Here is a 24,043-nt window from a genome sequence, read left to right on the forward strand (position 1 = left end):
GGAAGGAGGCAGGGGGCAGCCAGAGGGATGCGTTCCTGGCACCGCAGCCCCCGGGGAGCTGGAGGAATGAGTCTGTGGTTTCATCCACCTCTCCTGGGAGTGGCAGCCCTATTCTTAGCCCTGAGTTTGCTTACTAGGAAGGAACGCTGGGGAAGAAAGTGTTGGCTTTGGACCACAGGCCCGATGCAGGCCGCCCAGTTCCCTTTCAGCATCCTCCCGCCTGTACTTCCTTTGGGCTTTGGCTAAAGCGTGGCTGGAGTCTGCTCCAATCTGCTTTTCCTTTGAATTCCCGCTTCCTCTGAGCCCTGACTCTGCTGGGGACCCGGCCATTCTCTTTAGCTGTGATCCCTGACCCTCCGAGGGCACTGTCTTGTCAGGGGATGCAAGCTGTGGGTGGACCCATCATGAGGGCATCATAAGGCTGCTTTTGTCGGGCTTAGGAAGTTCAGCCCACGCTGGGCAAGAGAGGAAAACCTGGCAGGAGAATTTAATTCCTTCCTCGTTAGTGATACTAACCTGCCTTCTACAGCAGCTTGTTAGATGCCCAGTTAACTTTCTGCGTTTGCTTCTGTATGTTCCTTGTGTTCTGGGGAAGGGGCAGCAGGCGCTTTAACAATGGACCTTGGGAGAGAGACAAGGTCAATGCCTTAATGCTCAGGGGATGGGCACCAGATGGCATCAGAGGGCTAGTGGACCCCTGAGGAGACAGAGGTCCTGGGTTGCCCAGCCAGGTGCTCCCAGTAATGAGATGGATCCAGGGAAGCTGAAGTTCCCCTGTTCTCTTAGCACTTGAAGGCAAAGATCTTTGAGCACTTTGTAAGGATGCTTTTTAATTAGGTCCTTCCCACACAGAGAAGACAGACAGGGAGAGAGAATAGTCTGTTCCAGAATTTGAGCGCTACCTGGAGAAATTATTTCCAGCCACAGACCAAACACAGGGAGACATAAACCCGAAGAATTTTTAGCCTTGGAGGGACCGTGGAGATTTGTCTGTGTATCACAGAATGGGAGTGGAGGTGCACACTGGAGCACTTTTATACTGGGTGTAAGGCAACCCAGCAAATTCGTGCTGGAGCTCACACCCAGGGATCCTCTTCACTGTTAGAACTTGGGCACTTTTTTCTTTTTTTTTGTACATGGGAAGAAACAATATAAATTCTACACTTACAGATAAGGGTTATCTCTATCACTCATCTCTTTTTAAAATTTATATGCATAGAACTCAGCATTTTGATTCCTAGCTGAGAGTTTTTTTTTTTTCTTCTATTGGACATGGGTTGTATTTTTTCTTCTGCACCTTATTGCATCTTACCTTTTGATCTTTTTAAAAATATTTATTTATTTGACTGCACTGGGTCTTAGCTTCGACACTTGGGCTTCCTGATCTTTGTTGCAACTTGCGAGTTCTAGTTCCCTGACCAGGGATCAAGCCAAGTCCCCTGCATTGGGAGCACGGAGTCTAAACCACTGGACCACTAGGGAAGTGGTGGCCAAGAGTGGCTAATACATCCTGCTCTGCCTGTTTGCTGAGCCTCTCCATTGTTGGAGGGCTTCCCTGGCGGCTCAGTTGGTAAAGAATCTACCTGCAATGCAGGAGACATGAGTTTGATTCCTGGGTCAGGAAGATCCCCTGGAAAAGGAAATGACAACCCACTCTAGTATTCTTGCCTAGGAAATCCCTTGTACAGAGGAGCCTGGCGGGATACGGTCCATGGGGTCGCCAAGAGTCGAAAACGACTAATGACTAACACTACTTCCATTGTGGGGAGCCCTGTAGAAGATGGGGCAGGGGTGCCTCTGGGAGAGAGAGTGCTGGGTGTGAGTTTGTGGGGCTATGCATGGACATCGTGAGTGTGGACAATTTGGTTTTGGATTTTTAGAGAGATTTCAGTAAAATACGTATAAAGTTTACCCATCTTAACCAAGTGTAGTTCAGTGACATTAGATACATTCACACAGTTGTACAACTGTCACCACCATCCGCCTCCAGAGCTCTTTCATCTTCCCAGACTGAAACTGTCCCCACGAAACCCTGACTCCCCATCCCCCCCGCCCTGGTTGGCTTTCACGGGTCAATTAGTCTGGGTTGGGAACACAGACCAGATGACCGGGTGACCAGTACAAGGGCCATATCCCTAGATCACCTCTCCCCCACCCCCTTCGTCTGCATTGAGATTCCCACTCAGGTGGCCTGGGAACATTTGGAAATTCATTCCAACTGCCCAGTTTGGCAATTCCATGGAAACTTCGCAAGCGCTAGGGGTGGTCGTGGGCAGGTGGACGGGGGTTGCTAGGTGGGTGCGTCTGAAGTCCCTTCATGCTGAGATGCTGCTTGTCCCCGTCTCAAAAGTGCCGTGGGGGTGGGGAGGCTTCCCGAGCCCCTCCCGATGCAGCTCTGGGTAAGAATTGGAAGAGAAATGAACTTGACATTGGATTTATGGGACCGTCTGGACAGCGGCCTTTTGAGGAGTCAGCATGTAAGGTGGAATTGTACAACTGAGCCTCCATGGGCACCTTTGGCTGAAGATTGTCAAGAGAGTGTTTTTCAAGTCATGTCGCTGCTCCAACCAACCACTTAGCGTAAAATTGCCCATAAAAGTGAACTTAAATTACAAATGATAAAACCATAGCCCCCTCTCCCCTTGACTGACCCTCTTAGCTCTTCTCTGGACGAGCTCAGATTCCTCCTGATGAGAGTAATGAGGAAACTGCAGACGCATCTCCAGTGCAGTCACTGTAAATTGAAAATCTTTGTTTTCTGTGGCTGCAGGGATGGTGGGGCTCCTCGTTAAGTCCCCCTGGGAAGGGGACCTGCTGTCTCTGGGCTGATTTGTCCCTCCTCCTCTTCTTTCTGCCATGATGTCAGGGGACACTTGTGTCCAGTACAGACCAAGAGGTCTTGATAACCCTTGGAGATGCCCACGTGAGCCCTGGGCTCCTCTCACTCACCCGCCCCTTCTCTCCTAACATGCTTTTCTTGACCATATTTTCAACCTTTAAACTAGTTCTTCCTGGGGGGGTTCACCGGGTTCGTTGCTTTGTTAATTCTTTCATGAACCTGATACTTATTGGGTCAGATCCTGTATCAGCTCTGTGCTTTCAAAGGTAATCTAGCCCTACCCTGGGGGGCCCAAGTTGTGAGGAGGTGACTCAAGGCAGTGCAGAGGGATGGCAGGGAGGGCAGTGGGATGCCGGGGCAGGGGTATCAAAGGAGAAGGCCGTCTCACTCTGTCCAGAGATCCAAGGATGGCTTCCTGGAGAAGGAAAGTGAAAGTTGAGAAGGAAAGTGAAAGTCCAACTCTTTGCAACCCCATGGACTATACAGTCCACGGATTTCTCCAGGCCAGAATACTGGAGTGAGCAGCCTTTCCCTTCTCCAGGGGATCTTCCCAACTCAGGAATCAAACCAGGGTCTCCTGCATTGCAGGCAGATTCTTTACCAGCTGAGCTACCAGGGAAGCCCTCCTGGAGGAGGAGGCAAAGTTTGAGTCAAGGAGCAGGAGGTGAGAAGGCTCTGAAAAGGATCAGATGCAACCAGGGGTGACTGACCAGGTTGACACTGTGGAAACATCTCTCCATAAAAGAGTCAGGCAAGACTAGAGGAGGCAGAATAGAGAGGAAATGATTTCAAGATTCTAGCTGAAACATGACTGGGACCTTAGGTGAGGGGTGTGTGTGTGTGTTGGGGTGGGAGTCAGGAATTTCCAGACTTGGAAATTCAGAAGGTGAAACTGATGACTGAGGTCATAATAATCAGTAGAACTTTCACTCTCCTTGCCTCACTCGATTTTATCAGGAACCTGGTGAGGTAGGCATTTTTTGTCTTTTGCAGATGAAAAAAATGAAATTCCTAGAGGCTATGATTCCTCCAAGGTTAGCAACAGAACTGGGACTGGGGCTGATCTCTGCAGCCTGCGGCTCCAGTTTCAGGATGTCACTGTGGACTGATGACACACCGTTGTACTGTCTGGTGCCCAGTGAGCCTGGGGAGAAAGGAGAGCTCGGCTGGTGGGAGCGTGGGTGCTGGAGCCTACTGCCTGGGTTCCAGTCCCAGTTCTACTCCTCCCTGGCTCTGTGATCCTGGGTAAATTACTAAACGTCTCTGTTTCTTAATCTGTAAAGAGGGGAGCAAGTTAGAAATGGGTCTGATCACATAGGGTAGCTGTCCAGACGAAAGGGATTGATGAGTTAATGAGTTGAAAGCACATAGGATGGTGTCTGTGTTCAAAATGGTAGCCATGAAGGTGAGGGAGATGATGACAGAGGCTCTAGAACATCAGTGTGGAGTCACCTCCCAGGAGAGGACCGTGATTGTTCATCGGGCCTCCCAGCGGCCCTGGTGTCTGGGGCTGGGGCTGGGGCCAAGGGTGTGGCCAGGGGTTGAGGCAACCAAAGGAAGCCCCCCGTGACTTTGTGGTACCACTCATGGCTACAGAGGGACAACATGTTGCCTGGTAACCAGCCAGAAAGGCAGCGTAGGGAAATCACGTGACTGGTGCAGGTAGCAGCAACTAGACCCACCTACGGTTTATATTTTCAGAATCGTCTTCATTTTTCCCAGACCCAGATTCCATGAGGGAGGAGCAGCCACCCCCTTCCTCACTTCTGCAAGAGGTGTCATCACTTTGTCTTTCTATTTGTGGTTCTCAGTTGCCTGGAGGCAGTGGGGAGGGGGACCAGGGTCTGTCCTCAACCCAGAGCTTCTATAACCCAGGACAACAATGATGCTCCATCTGACTGGAGGAGTTTGGGGTGTGTGTGTGAGAGACAGCCATCTTTGAAAGAAAACAGGATCCCACAGAGTATAATATAAAACCTGCTTGACACTTAAAAAATACCACCAGATATTTCATAAAGTCTCCAGGTTATGGGAGCTGCTTCCTTTGATAGCTCCAGACCTCTGAGGTCCAGGCTTTCTGAGTACTTCAACAAAAAAGCTGAAGAGGCGGACCCTGCCTTAGAAGTCCTGGCTTTGAGAATCCTGCCTGTGGCCATCTGGTTGGATAGAGGGATCATTGGAGATTGGATGGGTGGGGAGTGGGGGAGCTTGGCCAGTTTTAAGTTTAAAGATAAGAAACGACTGTGCAAAATAGTTGAGCATTATCTATTAAATTTAACAATTACTCCTAGATAAATACTTGAGAGCTTCAGAATTTTTATTTCTGATTATATACCCCCTAAAATTCTTGTATATTTATGTCAGGAGGTGTATGTATAAGGATATTTATATTGACAGTGGGCAACAGGAGCAAAAATCAGAAAACAATCCATATGCCTTTCCACTGAATGAATAAACTGTGGCATATTCACACACACACACAAGAGAAATGGAGAGAAAATGGTTATAAGATTTTTGTGCTCGCCTCTCCCCACTTAGCAGCAAAGGTTCTTACACTTGGGGTGCTAGTGTGGGGAAGCTGAGTGAGGCTGGGGTGCATTGGCTGGTGGGGGGCAGTACAGAGTAACCCCCCTCTGTCTTGCTGCCCTTCTTTGCTGGCACAGGCCAACCCCTGATGCCTCGATCCCCGTCTCCCAAAGCTCCCCTTGACATCATTCCATCATGGCTTTGTCATCAGGTTGCCATAAACATTGCTGAAAAGGCTGCGTTAGGGCAGTTTGCTCTGGGGGACGGTGCATCCAGAGCCTCTGTCGGTGTGTTGCTGAGTGTGAGCGGGAGCGTGCAGAGGCGTCGAGGTGCTGCTTTTCCGCCTGCTTGAATTGTCTCAAGGGGCCCGAGATGTGACCCAGGGAACACATGATAACCATGGCCCCTTTGCCGGGTGGATCCCTGCAGGGACTCACTGGGAGGGAAGTCTCACGGATGCCTTCCAGCATCTGGACCATGAATCCAAGGGAGGCAGGAATCAGGGGGAGGTGAGAGGTTGCTGGGGGCCCCCCAAAAAGGAGAGCTTCCCTGGGGGCCGACACTACTCCCTGCCAGGCTCAGCCACTCAGTACAGACTTATTGAGTCACTGATCTAAAAACCCCATCATCCTTGTAGGGTGTGTGTAGGCAGGCTTAGCAGGGGCTCCTGGAGGGTGGGCAGGGGTGAGCAGGACAAAGTTCATGCTGGCACTGTGGGGGCCGGGCAGGGGTCTTTAAGCCTGTCTCTAGGGAGGTGGACCTGGGAGAAGGGAGGCCATGTCCTTCAGGCTCCAGTGTGATGACCCAGAGACTCCGAACTGGGTCACCAGAGGCAGCCCTGTCCCAGAGGAAAACGTGCAAAAAAGTGACCCAGTAGGCAGGGTCCCCTGTGGGGCAGGGGCTGGGCATCTCTGTGGCCAGGAGCCAGTCAGCAGAGCAGGATTGTATCTTCTGGGACTTGAGGTTGGGGAACCTTCAGCTCCAAACAAATGCTGAAGCTGTGCTGAGGACCTTGACTGGTGTTCATGGCACTTTGTGAATGTCCACACCCCCTCTGGGTGGATGCAGCTCTGTGGGGATCAAGTTTGTGCAAATTAACAGAAGGTTCACTTCCTTCTGGCAGGTAGCCCAGGCCACGTGCAGACTTGGCAAGGTAGCCCAGGCCGGATCTCAGTCCCATTTGCCCCTCGTTGGAGACTCTTGTGCAGTGAAAAACCTATGCAACTGTACATGGCGGCCCTGTTGGCTTCCTCTTCAAGAGTCTGCCAGGATTCATGCACTGACCTCACTTTCCTTTACAGTGTCCCCCCCCTCCCCATTTTATTCTGGGCTGTAGGAACCAGGGCGAGGTCCAGATCCCCCAAACACAAGGCTGGATGGGAAAGTGGGTCTGTGGGCCCCTCTTAGGGCTCAGACTCTGAAGGGTTCTTCTCTCAGTAACTTAGGGGTGCCGCCAGGCCGGGGGAACTGCCCGCTCACCATGCCCCTGCCGTTCGACCTCATCTACACCGACTACCACGGCCTGCAGCAGATGAAGCAGCACATGGGACTCTCCTTCAAGAAGTACCGGTGAGAGGGCAGCGGGAGGGTGGTGACTGTCCACTGGTCCCCAAGGTGGGGGTTGCACTGTCCCAGGTTCCAGGGTGGGTGGAGTGAAGGCTCACCTCCCCCCACCCCACCCCCCACCTTCCTTCCCAGACAGCTCTGACCCCTGGGCTTCGGCTGACTTGAATGACAATGAATAAACCACAGCCAGGTGCTCCAGGGCCTCTCTGCTGCTGGGCAGGCTGGGGGGCGGAGGGGATGAGGTCAGAGCTGACCCCGTTGGAGAGGGCAGAGGAACAGCAGGGAGTGGTGGAGGGAACATGGCACAGGACCGGGCGTGATCCCTGTGTGTGAGGACCCAGCAGCCCCCTCCCCACTCCCTCCTCCGTCCGGCCCCCTCTTGGGTGGGAGGAAGGCCAATGCCATCGCTCCATCTCTCTGCAGCCAGCAGGATATGGGGTTTAATTCAGCACAGAGAGCTTTGCTATTTATTATGTGTGCTCCAGTCTCATTGACTATCCCACATGATTTTATTAGGAAAAAAAGTGACAGGCAGCGTTATTGCTTTTATTATTAATGCGTGTTCTCCGTGTACTCGGGGCCTCCTCCTCCCACCCCTGCCTCTTCTCCCGGGGTGGTGGAGGGGAGGAGTGCTGACCTCAGCAGTCTGGGCACTTCTGGGTCACCTGGAAGGACTCTAGGTGGGATAGCGCCTTGGAGGGGCGTCTGAGACCCAGCGGTTTTCTTTAGGTGCCCCCTCCCGGGGTGGCCGAGATGCAGGTAGGGGTCCTGGGCTCTGGCCTCAGGGTGGGACAGAGCCCCACCGGCTGGGAGGCCCACCTGCAGTGGCCATTCTTGCAGAGGAGACTTTGAGGCACGTGGTAGCTGGTTCCCTGGGGCCCTTCTCTTCTGCATCTCAGCCCAGAGAGGCCAGGCACTTCCTGGGGGCGTCAGGCTCCTGGGCAGAGGGGCTGTGGACTCCCTGCCCACGAAACTGCGAATTGTGCAGGTGAATCCTGGACAATGGGGAGGGCCCACATTCCAGGAAGGGCCCCCCCTTCTAGGCTCCCCTTGGGCAGCTGTAAAAACTAATGGTTTCTGAGTTAGTGGCCCATGGTTCACGTGAGACTCTGAGATGGTGCGGTGGTTGTTATCCCCCTTTGACGGATGGGAAAGCTGACCCAAAGAGGTTAAGGCACTTGCCTGTGGTCACACAGCCAGCTAGTGTCTGAGCCCAAGCCCTGACCACACATCGCACCACCCTGACTAGCCACCTTCAGGTTCCAGAGCCCATGGCTGGGGCCACCCCAGCCCAGGGAGACACCAGGAGATTGGTGACCCAGGTTCCTGGGGGCCGGGTGGGGGCAGGTGCCGCATTCGGGTCATTGACACCTTTGGGACCGAACCTGCGTACAACCACGAAGAATACGCCACGCTGCATGGCTATCGGACCAACTGGGGCTACTGGAACCTCAACCCCAAGCAGTTCATGACCATGTTCCGTGAGTGTCCAGCCGCCACGTGGAGTGGGGCGGGATGGGTGGGGCCTCTCCCAGGGGTGGGGAGGAGGCAGGTCCCATTCTATCCTCTCCTTTCTTTCTTTCGGGGTCTGTGTGGGGAGCAAGATGCATCCAGCCATTGGTCTTGGCTAAGAAAGCCTCGATCCCCTCTCAGCAAAGGTGTGAACCACAAAGGAAGCCTTTGGTGGTGTGTGGGGGGGGAGGGGCGGCCTGGGGTGTGGGTGGGGCAGCGTGGTGTTCTTTTCAACACGTGGAGGATGCAGCCTTTGTCCTCCTGGAGCACAGGTTGCTCTCAGAGAGCAGCTGAGCACAGGGTTCCAGTCCAAAGAGGATTCTGTGGCCTTCCAGAGACATTCCAAAATGATGGAGGCCTAATGAGTGGTGAGGGGCAGCATAGCGAGGCTTTCTAAGCAGAGGAAACAGATGTAGTGAAGATGGACATGGAAAGAATGGAAGGTTCTGGAAATGCAAGTGTTCCAGGAGGCTCCAACACTGGGGATGATGAGAAGTCAGGCTGTGGGTGGGGGCTGGAGCTGCTTCAGGCAAGGGAGGTCATTTGAGCTGAGCTTTCAAGATTTTTTAATGAGACTTTAAAATGTGTACACACTGACCTCCCCTCTTCCATGCAGCATGCTGAAAATAATTTAACCTTTTCTTGACAACTCAGGGTCAACGCTCTATCTCTCTGGCGTGAAGCCTGCCCTGCGGGGCTGGCAGAGGTGTGCAGAGCCGTGTCCCCTGCCAAGTGGCCCCTTGTCCTGTCGCTGTGTGATGTGGCGCTTTTTCTCCTAGTTGGGAGGCTGTCAGCTGTCACTTTTAATTGTTGTTAGGCTATCTGCCTCCCACGACATCTTGCATGTCTAATTGGCAGCTCTTTGAAGGCTGTGGGTCAGAAAGTCAGACAAGCATCCTCATCAGGATTGTCTCTAAGTAAAGAGTGACTTTGGTTCCAAGCAGGGTCCCGAGGAATTTGCTTATAAGTAAAGTAGCTGATCTTTACTCAGCCCGTCAAGTGACTGCATCCCTTCTGGGTATTTAGTGACTTCTTTTGTGTTACTCTTCAGGTTCTAGGCTGCATTAGAGGTAGATGAGATTTTTGAATAATACACTAGCTTGATTTGGAGGAGGAAATGGCAACCCACTCCAGTATTCTTGCCTGGGAAATCCCATGGTTAAAGGAGTCTGGCAGGCTGCAGTCCATGAGGTCACAAGAGTCGGACATGACTGAGAGACCAAACCATCACCAATGGCTTGAGTGGGAAGGTGGAAAGTTTCCTTGGAGCCCAGATGAGGAAACTGAGGCCCAGAGAGGTGGAATATCCTGTCTGAAGTCACATAGTTTTGTGGGTGCCAGACTCCCTCCCCAGAGCCCATTGCAGGGTTGCATGAGGCTTCTCCATGAGAAGAGTGACTGTCCTAACAGGTCATCAGGTGGCAATGTGCTCCCAGCCAAGAGATTGGAGTGGGGTGGGTGGGTAGTGGTGGTGATGCTCTGGACTGTAGAAATAGCATATGTGACAGCAGAGAGGAAAAACACAGGATCTGGGAACAGAGAGGTGGGAGCAAAGATTCCTAAGTTTATATTTGATATGGTAATTTGAGAGTCACTGTAGGTTCCTGAGCTAGGGAATGTCATGAAGACTTTTTTTGTTGTTGTTGTTGTCATGCCATGTAGCGTGTGCTTTGCTTGTGGGATCTTAGTTCCCCAACCAGGGCAAACTCCTACTCATCCTCCAAAACCCCATGTCAAATGTCTCTTCTTTTTACCAGCACTTTCACTAATCACCTAATCTATTCCAGGCAGAATGCGTTTATAACTCTTAAACCTAATTCTGTTAAAGCATATATTGAAATACGAGTTATTTGCTTATACATTTATTTCCACTGATAGATTAGGAAACACTCAAAAAGGAGCCACTGACTGATTTAGCTTTATTTCCCCGGAGCCTATCGAGGTCTTCAGAAAATGTTAATTGATTGAATAAATTAAAGAAAGAGAGAACGAAACACAAACTTGCCTGTCTTAATGATAGCCTAAGTCCAGGAAGGAATTCATGAACAGACCTCTTTCCACATTTAGCTGGTTGATTTACCCAACGAGCAACTGGGAGGCTGGCTGCCTGTCCCCACCTTGCCCTGCCCCCAGGAGCTCTTTTTCATGGTCCCTGTTATTTTAATTGGTTGCAATAATTCCCTATCCCATGTCTACAAGTTTAGCTAATTTTTCTAAACCTGTCACTTCTTGTGGAGTTGGTGGAATGAGATTTTCTTGAAAATGGGAGAAAATGGCGAGCAGGAGGGAGGCCTGGTTGCAGCCCCAGCTGGAGCCAGAGAGTAGGTACATAGGCGAGGGTGGGGGCTGGGTAGGCAAACTGAGTCAGGGAGAAGAGTCTGTCTGCCCTCCTGGGGCTTCTGCCCAGCCTGGGCAGAGCCTCCTGAGACAGGAGAGCTTCCTGAGCTCTGAGCATCACAGAAACAACTCCTGGCCTCCAGCCCCTCCCTATCCACCCCCCACCCCCCACCCCCACCCTAAAGCCTCTGAAACCCTAGTGTATGCTTAGTCGCTCAGTCATGCCTGACTCTTTGTGACCCCATGGACAACGGAGCCTGGCGGGCTACAGTCCATGGGGAGTCTCCAGGCAGGAATACTGGAGTGAGTTGCCATACCCTCCTCCAGGGGATCTTCCCTAACCCAGGGATCGAACCCAGGTCTCCCGCATTGTAGGTGGATTTTTTTACCATCTGAGCCACCAGGGAAGCCCAAGAATATTGGAGTAAGTAGCCTATCCTTTCTCCAGGGGATCTTCCCGACCCAGGGATCAAACCGGGATCTCCTGCATTGCAGGTGGATTCTTTACCAGCTGAGCCACCAGGGAAGCCAAGAGGGGAGATCATTTTGTTTTGCAGTCAGCAAAGACTCGTCCTTACAATGGTCAGATTTTCACACTCAAAAATCCATGAGCTTTCTGGATAGAAAACCACCACCTCTTCTAAGATGCACCAGATATTGATTATGAATTTTGTGGGTATTGAGGGGGTTGGGTAGACATACTATGTTAAATCTCACATTTGGTTAAAGTGTACATCCCAGGACTCCCCTGGCAGTCCAGTGGTTAAGACTCCCTGCTTCCACTGCAGGGTGAGGGACTTCGATCCCTGGTGGGGGAACCAAGATCCCACATGTTGGGTGGCACGGCCAAAAGAAAAAAAAAAGTATATCCCAATTACAGAAATGCTAAAATGTGGAAACGTGCATCTGAAATGAAGAAACGGGGTGTTTGGCCTCAGGTTTGTTCTGGGAAATCAAGGCCATATGGCTGCTGCCAACCTATTTCCCACATGCAACCTCTCCCGCTGGGAAGGTAGAGTAGGTGTAATTGGGTTCCATAGGCATTCTGCTCGAGGTCCTTTGCATGGAAGGGAGAGACCGTGGTCCTTGCAGATGGATGGCACCTGTGCCTACTCCTTTAGTCGGCCGCGGCAGAGAGAACTAATCAGTGATATGCCTGGAAAGTGGCCGAGTTACTAGAGCCGCAGCTGAAACACATATCCTGCCCCTGGTGCTCTGGGTTCTGGGAAGCGAGTCAGGGTGCGAATCCGCGCTTTGCCCGAGACCTAAGCACGGCGGACAGGCCCGCAAAGGGAGGGCACTCAGACCCCAGAGAAGGCTCCTGGGAGGAGAGGAGGTAACGTGCGAGTAGGGCCCTGAAGCAGAATACAGCTTTCTCATTGTGGAAAAGGGAGGTGGGCGCTTTAAGTGACAGGCAGGGGCAGAAGCTTTCAGGTGTGAACAAGACGATGGGTCCGCGCATGCGTGAACCAGCCAGGCCAGGCGCTCCCAGGGGCCGGGGACACAGACAGCTCCTGCCCTCTTAGATTCTGACAGTAACACAAGAACAAATCACTGTGTACTGTCGTGTCTGATCAGTGAGTTCTGGGGCAAAAGATGAAACAGGGAAAGGAGACGGAGAGGGGCTGGGGTCAGGAAAGACATCTCAGCAGGGCCCTGTGAGCACAGATCTGCATGGAGAGAGTGGGGAGGCGGTGAGAGATGCCTCGGAAGCGGGCCGGGGCCCTGAGGGATGGATGCTCTCCCCACCGCCCCACCAAAACCGCACCCCTTACCTCCTAGCCCCCTTCCACTTCCCAGCCAAACGGGGGTCCCCTCCGATGGGGCCAGTCTGGGTAGACCAGGGCATGCCCCTTCCTGACCTTGTGGTCTGGCTGCAGCTCACACCCCAGACAACTCCTTCATGGGCTTCGTGTCCGAGGAGCTCAACGAGACAGAGAAGCAGCTCATCAAAGATGGCAAGGCCAGCAACATGGCGGTGGTGTACGGCAAGGAGGCGAGTATCTGGAAGGTGAGACCCGCCGGCCCCTGGCCCTGGACGGTGGAAACGGCCGCCACTAATGGTCAAAAAAGAACTGCCATTGGAAATACCGCCCTGGGACTCCTGCCTCACTCCCCTCCCTGCCCCGACTCTTTGCAACAAATTCAAACGGCTTCATCCCCCACCCTCGCTCCGATAGATCCACAAACACTCTAACCCACCAAAGGGGTTTAGGCTACATGGGATTCTGGGGGGTGGGAGGCAGGGAAGAAATAAAAGAGGACTAGGGATTGGAACCCCAGCTTCAGGGGAAAGTCCCTCCAAGAAGCACCGTCTGTGTGGGGCGTTACTGCTTACCTGGCCGCTGACCTGTTCTCTCTCCTCTTTTCTCTCTGCCCCCCTGGCAACGAGGCAGCTCCAGGTATGGTGACTGTTTGCCGCATGTTCCTTCCACCTCCTGCAGCTCCCTGCTCTCCACGGGGTCTCCCCTGCGGATGCTCCCAAGTTGGGCTTTCTGGGCTTGGTAGCACCTGTGGATGGACTGGACCAAGGTGGGAGGAGGGTGATGGGGACATCCGGGTCTCAGGTGGGTTCTCTCTGGGGCCTGCAGGTCAGGGTCCAGCTTGGTGTGGAACAGGGCAGCTCCTAGGATGGACTGTTGACCTAAGACAGGTGACATGAGGTTAAAGGTTAATAGTAAAGATGCCCATCGTGGGAACCATCGGGCAGCTCCCATACCCCGTGTCAAGCTGTCACATGGCCATCTTAGTTAATGATTCTCACGCTGTATGGATTAGGTCTGGCTGTTGAAGAAAAGCCCTGACTAACCGTGATTGAGACAAGAGGGAAGTGTGTCCTCTTTCCTGTTGACAAGCTCTGGAGCCGTCAGTGTTGGGCTGATCCCTGGGGCTCTTTCCTCTGGTTGACTGGCCATGTTCAGTTCCATCTGCAGTCTTGCTTCATGGTTTAAGGTGACCACAAACAGTGCAGTCATTACATCCGCCCTTCAGCTGGTGGTGCAGGATGGGGGTGGTTTGGGGGAGGAGGAGGAAGGCCAGGTTTAGCATATCTCCTGAACATACACACAGTTCTGTGCCATATGGCCCCGTGGCTAGGTCTCAGTCCTGTGGCCACAGCCAGAGTTAGGGGACATTGGAAGTAGGTGCGCTCTAGCCACGTGCCTAGCTTAGCCCTGGAGTTCTGTGACTGAGGAAGGGGGAGGAAAGAGGTATTAAGGGGCATCTCATGATCTGTGCCAAGACAACCCTATGAGGTCACAGTTCAATTCAGTTTAGTCACTCAGTCCTGTCCGACTCTTTGCGACCCCATGGACTGCAGCTTGCCAGGCCTCCCTGTCCATCACCAACTCCCGGAGCTTACTCAAACTCATGTCCATTGAGGCTGTGATGCCACCCAACTATCTCATCCTCTGTCGTCCCCTTCTCCTCCTGCCTTCAATCTTTTCCAGCATCAAGGTCTTTTCCAAGGAGTCAGTTCTTTGCATCAGGTGGCCAAAGTATTGGCGTTTCAGCTTCAGCATCAGCCCTTCCAATGAATATTCAGGACTGATTTCCTTTAGGATGGACTGGTTGGATCTCCTTGCAGTCCAAGGGACTCTCAAGAGTCTTCTCCAACACCACACAGTTTGAAAGCATCCATTCTTTGGCGCTCAGCTTTCTTTATAGTCCAACTCTCACATCCATACATGACTACTGGAAAAACCACAGCTTTGACCCGACAGACCTTTGTTGGCAAAGTAATGTCTCTGCTTTTTAATATGCTGTCTAGGTTGGTCATAACTTTTCTTCCAAGGAGCAAGCGTCTTTTCATTTCATGGCTGCAGTGATTTTGGAGCCCCCGAAAATAAAGTCTGTCACTGTTTCCGCATCTATTTGCCATGAAGTGATGGGACCAGATGCCATGATCTTAGTTTTCTGAATGTTGAGTTTTAAGCCAACTTTTTCACTCTGCTCTTTCACTTTCGTCAAGAGGCTCTTTAGTTCTTCACTTTCTGCCGTAAGGGTGGTGTCATCTGCATATCTGAAGTTATTGATATTTCTCCCTTCAATCTTGATTCCAGTTTGTGCTTCATCCAGGCCAGCATTTCTCATGATGTACTCTGCATATAAGTTAAATAACCAGGGTGACAATACACAGCTTTGACGTACTCCTTTCCCAACTTGGAACCAATCTGTTGTTCCATGTCCAGTTTTAACTGTTGCTTCTTGTCCTGCATACAGATTTCTCAGGAGGTAGGTCAGGTGTTCTGGAGGTCACAGCCATGGTTAATATTCATCCAGCCAGAGCTTACTGTTGCCAGGTGCTCACATATATTTTCTCACTTGACCATCAACTATGAGGTTAGTGTGACAAACTAGTTGAGTGGGAGGGGCTGGGATTCGAACCCACATCTAACTCCAGGGCCAAGACTCTTAGCTCCGACCCTACATAGCTTCCTCAGTTATGACGCCTTGGACGGTGGCAGAGAGAAGCTCTGGAGGCTGGACTAAGGGTCCAAGCCCTGGCTGAGATGTCAGTGCCCAGCGTGGGGACAGAAGCAAGGGGTCATTTTCATATGATGCCAGACAAGCTGGCTGCCAGGATGCCTGGGGCGCTGGGCAAGGGAGTGAGCACAGACAGTGTCTGCTTGTACCAGAGAACACTGTTCAGAGACTGCCCCAAGAGAATGAGAGGTCATGAGATCTGGGAAGAGGACGGTTTTATCTCGGGCTCAGGAGCTTCTGGGATAGCCAGGAGCAACGCTGTACAGCAACAGACCTCAAAGAAGCTGCTTCCAAAAAAAGATATCTTTGCTCTGGTCTTTGGGACCAAAGGCAGGCAGAGGCGGCCGGGTGAAGAAAGGAATGACAGCATCATCCTGGGACAAATGCCATCCAGAGTTCAGGGGACCAGGTGGCAGAGAGGCGGAGGAGGAAGGAGAAGGTGCGGTTGTCTTACAGGGCGAGGGTTTGATGACTTTTGTGTCGAGGAAGTTTGTCTTATCCTGGGTCCCCAGAGCTGGAGGCTTAGATACTGCTATTTTATGAGAGTCTATCCCAGGGACCAGGAATGAGAGGATGGGAAAAAGACTGCTTATCCAGGTGCAGGGCAAATCCAGCCTTGCTGCTGGAGGAATCATTCTGGACATCAGAAGCGCCGTGTGGGGGACCTAAGCTCGGCTTTTCAAACTGCAACTCAGCTTTGTCTTTCGTTTTGTTTTTCCTCCTCAGGTTTGCTGAGGTATAATTGACAAAGAGAAATTGTATGTATTTAAGGTGTACAACATGATGGCTTGGTATACATATACATTGTGAAATGAGTGCCACCATCAAGCTAATTAACACATCCATCACCTTGTGTACTTTGTGTGTGCGTGGTGAGAACAATTAAGGTTGACTCTCTGGGAAAATTTCAAGTATACAGTACAGTTTGAGTAACTATAGTCACCATGCTGGACGTTAAACCCCTGGATTTATTCATCTTGTAACTGAAAGTTTGTCCGCTTTGACCCCCATGGTCCCATTTCCCCCACCCCCAGCCCCTGACACTCACCATTCTACTGTTTCTATGAGATTGACTTTTCAGTGCAAACGATGAGTGAGATCCTACAGTGTGTCTTTTTCTGAGTCTTAATTAGCCTTTCTAAATGAAATAGGATAGCCTAGAAACAATAGAATAAAACGGTATCAGAGGACTTTATATGTACTAAGGGTAACTATTGTTTTGTAAAACTTTACATTTACACACATAAATACTCACATATGTATGTATGTGTATATATGATTAGGTGAAAAAACCTTGGTGAACAGTGCATGTGACATGAGCCCATTTGTGCATGTATGTGTGTGGTTTAGAGAAAATGTGCATCCGCTTATCATGCATAAAAGATCTGAGGAAGGCACACAAGAAACTGTTAACAACAGCTGCTCTGGTGATGGGGTCAGGAAGTTGAACAGGGGCTTTGGAGATGTTTTCTTCGCACGTTACATCCTTGATTTGATATTTTTCTGGGGGCATGAGTCAATTTATAAGAAGTAATCCTTTTTACATTTGGTGTGATGACTGATATTATTTGACTCTGAATTTACTATTTTATTAGTTGGTTTCTTTTCTTTTCTGTTTTAAAAAATTTTATGTATTTATTTATTTATTTTTGGCTGTGTCTTTGTTGCTTTGCAAGGGCTTTCTCTAGTTGCAGCAGGCAGGCTTGGTTGCCCTGGGGCATGTGGAATTTTCCCGGACCAGGGATCGAACCCTTGTCTCCTGCTTTGGCAGGCAGATTCTTAACCACTGAACCACCAGGGAAGTCCTCTTTTCCTTTTTCTCAGCTGTTCCGTGTTTTCCCCCCTCACTTCTTATCTTCTTTTACATTGATATAGTTTTTAAAATCCACCTTCCCCTAGCTAATTATGTTCTCTTATTTTTTTGGTTCTGATTTTCTTAATGTTTTTGTATTCTTTAGGCGACCGTAAAGGTTATAACATACATCCCTGACTTATCAAAGCCTAATATGTCAATACTTTAAAGCTTTTATGGGACTGTAAGAGAATCTTTAAATGTTTTATTTCTATTCTCCCCAACTGATATGCTCTTATGGTATTTTAATACTGTCCAAATATTGTATAGCACACAATATATTAGTAGTATTGTTGTTTTATAAAATCAGTGTTTGTTTACATTTACCCACATCCATCCTTTTTATTGATTTGTGTTCCTTCCTACGTCACTGAGATTCTATTTAGGATCATTGTCCTTCTCTAGAAGGAAACACCCTAGTCTGGGTTTGCCCTGTTTTTGATTTTTCTAAAAATGTCTTAGTGATTATGTTCATCATGTACAAATTCTATCTTGTCCTCTGCCCTCTATCATTTCTGCTGACAAGTCAGTGTGGGTCTTATTGTTCCTTTAAAGGTAATTTGTGTGTGTGTGTTTTCCTTTGCCTGCTTTTGAGGCTTCTATTTATTTGGTTTTCAGTAGTTTCACTAAAACAAGCTTCAGTGGTTTTTGTTGTTGTTTGTTTTGTTTTTTATCCTACATAGAGTTTGTAGATCTTCTTGACTCTGTAGTTTGACCTTTCACTAATTTTAGAAAATTTTCAGCTACCATTTCTTTAAATATTGCTTCTGCCCCAAAGTCTCTCCTTTTTTAAAAAAAAATTGGCCAAGCTGCACAGCTTATGGGATGTTAGTTCCCCGACCAGGGATTGAACCCACTGGACCACCAGGGAAGTCCCTGTGATCCATTTTGAATTAACTTTTATATATGATATGAAGTAGGGATTGAAGTACTTTTTCCCCTTTCCTTTGTAAAAAAAAATTTTTTAAATTTGTATTTTCTTCCCCTTTCCTTTCCTTTTTTTTTTTTTTGCATATAGGTATTGAGTGATCTGGAGAAGGCAATGGCACCCCACTCCAGTACTCTTGCCTGGAAAATCCCATGGACGGAGGAGCCTGGTAGGCTGTAGTCCATGGGGTCTCAAAGAGTCGGACACGACTGAGTGACTTCATTTTCACTTTTCACTTTCATGCATTGGAGAAGGAAATGGCAACCCACTCCAGTGTTCTTGCCTGGAGAATCCCAGGGACGGCAGAGCCTGGTGGGCTGCCGTCTATGGGGTCACACAGAGGCGGACACGACTAGAGCGACTTAGCAGCAGCAGCAGCATTGAGTGATCCATGACCATTTGTTGAAAAGACTCCCTTCCTCCACTGAAATGTCTTTGCGTCTTTGTCAGAAATCAATTGACCCCACGTGTGTGGGTCTATTTCTGGACTCTCTATTCTGTTCTATCGATCTATCTGTCTAACTAGATGCCAGCATCACAGTCTTGATTACTGTAGCTTTGTAATAAGTCTCGAGATCAGATAAGTCTGCCCACTTTCTTCTTTTTCAAAGTTATTTTGTCTGTTCTAGGTCCTTGCACTTCCAAATGAGTTTTAGAATTAGCTTTTCAATTTCTATAAAAATGCCTGCTGGGATTTTGATTGGGATTTCATTGGTTCCTTTGTTTTTTCCTTTTGAGTTAGGGGTGGTTCTGGAAAGTGAATATGAAAAATCGTAGAAATAATTTGAGGTCAAGAATAATGTTCTCTTCCTCCAGAGAGGATTTTCTTTTATTCTTGGCTTAGAACTGAGGCCCTTGCAATCCCAGATAGCCTTTTTTTTTTTTTTTTAATTTTTTTGGCCATGCCTAATGGCATATGGGATCTTAGTTCCCCAATCAAGGATTGAACTTACACCCCCTGCATTGGAAGAGTGGACTCTTAACCACTGGACCGCCTGGGAAGTCCCATAGATCACCTTAATCAGTGATAGTGATTGAGACCATTTTTAAAGAATTCAGCCTCTGTTAAGAGTGGTTCTAGTTCCGGTCCACCCTTTCATCTGTGATGTAATTCCTCAGAATTTCAACCCAAAGTGTAGTTTCCATCAACGGTCCCTATCTTTGGCAGGCCTTGAACTTGGACTTTCATCTCCCATGTCTGCTCAGCTGCCTAGATCCTGCCCCTGGAATCAGTGGGTGGGCGCCCCAGGAGGAAAACCAAACCTGACACTGGCCTCAACAATCTCTTTTCCTCTTTCTCCCAGGTCTTGGCCTCGTAATTTTTCATTTACTTTGTTAGATTTTCAGGGCCATCATAGATGTTTTTCCTGTCTTTCCTGGTCATTCTCAGAGACAGGGCTGATCTGCATTACCCAATGTGGAAGGCCTCCTTGTGAAAAATTTATGCACTTTGAGTTTCAAAATGTAAGTTGTTAATTATTTTAATATCTGTTGATAACATTCTTCAAGAGTTGTGGTTTATAAACTAAATCTCGGCTGGAGCTCCTGGTGGGTCTGACTTCATGCTGGCTGGTAGGACATGGGGAACCATGGGTTCTTTTTCTCTGACCCATTTATCTGCTGGGAACCAACACTCCCTGAAAAGAGCTCCAAGCCCCACCCTGATCCATGATCTTGTAGCTACTTTCCCCTCAACTTATCCCTTCCTTTCTTCTGCAAGCCTCAAAAAATTCTAAAAAATAGAACCCAGCAGCCGATCCCATGCTTATTCCTACTGAGGTCCTACACTGACCGCAGCTCCCAGCTCAGGGCCCAGGCCGTAGGGTCAGATGGGTGCCCAGGCGCTGAGGTGTGATCTACTCACGTATGCTACACACCTCTGCAGAGGTCCTCAGAGGTCATCAGGGTCCAGAGGAGGCCAAGTAGTTCCATTTGTTGTTCGGTCACTAAGCCTGTCCGACTCTTGGTGACCCCATGAACTGCAGCACGCCAGGCTCCCCTGTCCTTACCATCTCCCACTCAAACTCATGTCCACTGAGTTGATGATGCCATCATCCTCTGTTGCCCCCTCCTCCTGCCCTCAATCTTTCCAGAATCAGTGTCTTTTCTAGTGAATTGGCTCTTCTCATCAGGTGGCCAAAGTATTGGAGTTTCAGCTTCAGCATCAGTCCTTCCAGTGAATATTCAAGGTCGATTTCCTTTTGGATGCAATTGGATGTTGGTTTCTATGAGAGGCGTTTGGAAAGACAACAGGTCCATGGCTAAACAGGCCTAGGGCCCCTGGTCTAGTCCAATCTCTGCAACTCACAGATAAAGAAATTGAGGTTCAGAGAGGAGAGGGGGCGTCTTCAAGGTCACACAGCTGGTTAGGGACCAACTTGACACTGGGCCCACGTTTTCTGACTTCCCGACCAGTGATGTCTCTTCAGTGGGCTCTGCCGTCTGTGGTCAGAGCAAGGCCCCCATCTCCTCCTCCTCCTCTTCCAGGGGAAGGAGAAGTTCCTGAGCATCCTGAACAAGTACATGGAGATCCACGGCACCGTGTACTACGAGAGCCAGCGGCCCCCCGAAGTCCCGGCCTTTGTGAAGAACCACGGCCTCTTGCCGCAGCCTGAGTTCCAGCAGCTGCTGCGCAAGGCCAAAGTGAGCCCCACCCCCTCCTCACCCCAGCCCGCCATAGACGCCCAGGAGGCTGCCTGTACACACCTGCCACATCTGCCACCATCACTCGTGCCCCCTTTTTCGTGTGGACATGCCGCTGTACACTCTGCTGCCCTGAACCTTGTGTCCGGGCTTCCTAGGTGTTGGTCAGAGCTAGGGTTAGAGATAGGGATACCCATCAGGGAAAGAGAGCTGGATGGGGCTCAGTGATGGGAAAAAAGAGTTGGGCTTCCCACCTGCTGCCCCTTCACACCAATCAAGCCAACTTCTGGGTCAGGCACGGATTTCAGAGCCACTGAGGGGGTAGAAAGGCAGGCTAGGGGCAAAGGGAGGAGGTGCAGCCAGGCTAGAGTTCCACTGGGCCACTGACTGCTTCTGGAAGTCCCTGAACTATGTCCTTGGAGTGTGATCCTGCTGTTGGGCCCTGAAGTATCACCTGAAGCTGGAGGGTCTCTAGCCAGCTGCTAGGTCCTCTCCTAATCTGACCTTAGCTCCTTTCCTTAGGCATCTTGGATATGTGTGGTGTGTATGTGTTGGGGTGGAAACAAGATACCTTTGTGCAGTGAGCAACCTGAACAACCTTACATGGCAACCCCAGATTCAGAATCACTTATATCATCTTCCAGGGGCCAACCCTATGAGCACTCCTCCTAGTACAAGTCAGGTGCTGAATGAATGTCTTTTGGGTGAGTGAGTAAAGGTCCTTTGAGGTCAAATGTGGGAGTGGCCTGAAGCCTTGTAAGCTTGGGAACCCTTGTTCTTCTCTTTTCCTCTCCAAATCATAGTCTTTGGAGCAGGAAGAGGCCATTGATATTACCTAATTAGACCTCCTCATTTCACAATGGCCAAGGCACACAGCTGGCCTGTGCTCTCTATTGCCCCAGTTGTCTCCTGTGAATGTCCTGACCCCAACCTCACCCCCAACTTCTCGGGGTTCCTGGGCTGTGATACCCAACCTTCCCTGATCATCATGCCACCTTGGTTCTGCAGCTCTTCATAGGGTTTGGCTTTCCCTATGAGGGCCCTGCCCCCCTGGAGGCCATCGCCAACGGGTGTGTCTTCCTGCAGTCCCGATTCAGCCCGCCCCACAGCTCCCTCAACCATGAGTTCTTCCGGGGCAAGCCTACCTCCAGAGAGGTGAGTGGGAAGGGCCTGAGCCCACATCCAAGGGCTCCGAGATGAGACCCCAAAGTTCCTGGAAGTGGGAGACTGGTGCCTGGGGTGAAGGGAGAGATGGCCCAGATGGGTGGGGGCACCTCCTCTTCGCCCAGCCCAGCTTGGCAGCACAGGGAGAAACTGCCTGTCTCTGTGCCCTGGCTAGGTGTTCTCTCAGCATCCCTACGCAGAGAACTTCATTGGCAAGCCCCATGTGTGGACCGTTGACTACAACAACTCAGAGGAGTTTGAAGCAGCCATCCAGGCCATCATGACAACCCAGGTAAGGCTCAGATCCAGTCAGTACCGCCAATATCCTATGCCTTGGGTCTTTGCTATAAGTGGAAAAAGATGCTCCTCTTGGTGAATTCAGACTCGCAGGCCTGGATTGGCAAATTTGTGCAGGGGCCCCACTCACCAACTTGGATGTGTGTGTGTTTGTCGAGAAAGTGGAGGTGGAAATATGCTTTTGTGCAGTGGGCAGCCTGAACAACCTTACATGGCAGCCCTGGATCCAGAATCACTTATTGAATGTCTTTGGAGGCCAGGTCCTTTTAGCACAAGTTAGGTGCAGGGTGGTTTCCAAGATGAATGCGTGAAGGTTCTTTGGACTCTTGGTGTTTCTGTGGTCTTGGACAGCACATCTCAGTGCACACAGATCACCTGGGATCTTGTTAAAGCGCAGGTTCAGATTCAGCAGGTTGGGTGGGGCTGAAGCCCTGCCTTTCAAACCAGATCTGGGGTGGTGGTGGTGCCACCTTTGGGTAGCAAGTGGGTGGAGCATTTGTGTTTCCTCCAGCAAGTAAGTGTTGGTGTGTGTGGGGTGCACCTGTGTATGGGAGGGGGCAGGGAGGGGCTTGTGCAGCTCATCTCCTCTACTGGCACCTTTGGCATCTGAGAGCTCCCTGTGAGCTCTCATGGTCCCTTTATATAGAGAAGAGGTCAGACTGTGTGAACAGGGTGTGTGGGGGTGGTTTCTGCTCACCACAGTCCCTCTGGACCCACTTCTTGCGGTAGCTCAGACCCCATGCTGAGCCAAAATAACCACTCCTGCTGAGTCCTCTTCCCTGCCCAATACCTCGTTGTTCATTCATTGAGTGTGCCCTCCCTGGGGGGATGTGCGGCTCAGGGTGGGCTTGTGGCAGAGTCGGGCATGTGGAGCAGGGGCTCTCCAAGGGAGATCCATGCGTAGGAGGACGCCCAGCTGCCCAGGGAGCTGGGGGCACTGCTGGGCTCGGGGCAGAGGCCAGCAGGCATAGATCCCCCTACAGTCTTAAATGCTTGGCTCTGGGTCCAGAGTTCTGCCTGGTTGTCCTGACCATAAGCAGGTTTGCGTTTTTGGGTTTTTTTTTCTTTTTTGGGGGGGGGAGGGCCACACCATGTGGCTTGTGGGATCTTAGTTCCCTGAACAAGAATTGAACCCCATGTCCTAACCATTGGACTGCCAGGTTGGCATTTTTTTAACATCCTCCTGCCTTCCATGGATCAGTCCCTCCCACTCAGCCCTCTCTCCACTTAGCCCATCCTCTTAGCAAGTGGCTCCAGAGAGTCCCTTCCTCTACCCACTACACCCTCGTCCTTCCCTCCTGAGCGGGTGTGATTGTTTCTCTAGAGAAAGCATCAAGGAAACTGCCGTGTTATAGCCTAGGTACCCCTCTAGTTGTAGCGGACATGGCCAGGTTGACCTGCGAAGCGGTTGAACCCCGGGACCCTCCATCAGTGGTGCGGGGAGAGCCTTCCGCTCCCTTGGGAAGCATCCACTTAAGCAAATCCTCCTCTGTTGGGAGTTCCTCCAGGTCACAGACTGAGACTGGGTTCTTCCAGGAGCTGACCCCAGACAGGGATTTGAGTACAAGTAGTTTATTTGGGGAGTGATCCCAAGAAAGAAGGTTCTAGAGTGACAGTGAGTCAGGATGTGTTTTGGAGGTTACCCCTGCTTGCAGGCACCTGGTGCTCAACGCTAGCGGGGACCTCTGAGAGGTAGGGTACTCAGACCCCGAATTGTCCTACCTGAGAAATGAGGAAACCATGGTGTTCCTCCCCCAGCTCCATCGCTGGATGGGTGGAGGGTGGGGGAGGGGGTCAGCTCTGAACACTGGGCTGAACAGGCACGTCCGTGGAAGGTATGGAGGGAGGGTGCTGTGGGATGCTATCCTGGAGGAAACCCCCCACCCTCTTCCCG

At 50.6% G+C, this 24,043-nt stretch overlaps 1 protein-coding gene across 2 annotated transcripts in view; it reads left to right on the top strand.

Moving 5' to 3' along the window:
- The window catches only part of MGAT5B (alpha-1,6-mannosylglycoprotein 6-beta-N-acetylglucosaminyltransferase B), a 67,953-nt gene that overhangs the window by 37,598 nt on the left and 6,312 nt on the right, over positions 1-24,043 (top strand). The window contains exons 9-15 of one of the 2 annotated variants that reach the window (XM_081575582.1): positions 6,803-6,934; positions 8,279-8,412; positions 12,661-12,791; positions 13,177-13,182; positions 20,533-20,688; positions 21,697-21,843; positions 22,028-22,144. In XM_081575582.1, the coding sequence (XP_081431708.1) occupies positions 6,803-6,934; positions 8,279-8,412; positions 12,661-12,791; positions 13,177-13,182; positions 20,533-20,688; positions 21,697-21,843; positions 22,028-22,144 (823 nt within the window). The remainder of the gene's footprint in view (positions 1-6,802; positions 6,935-8,278; positions 8,413-12,660; positions 12,792-13,176; positions 13,183-20,532; positions 20,689-21,696; positions 21,844-22,027; positions 22,145-24,043) is intronic. The other variant, XM_081575581.1, reaches the window with a different exon arrangement.

Source organism: Giraffa tippelskirchi, chromosome 3 (genome assembly GCF_054371585.1).
Source record: "Giraffa tippelskirchi isolate mGirTip1 chromosome 3, T2T-mGirTip1v1.2.pri, whole genome shotgun sequence".
Lineage (NCBI taxonomy): Eukaryota > Metazoa > Chordata > Mammalia > Artiodactyla > Giraffidae > Giraffa > Giraffa tippelskirchi.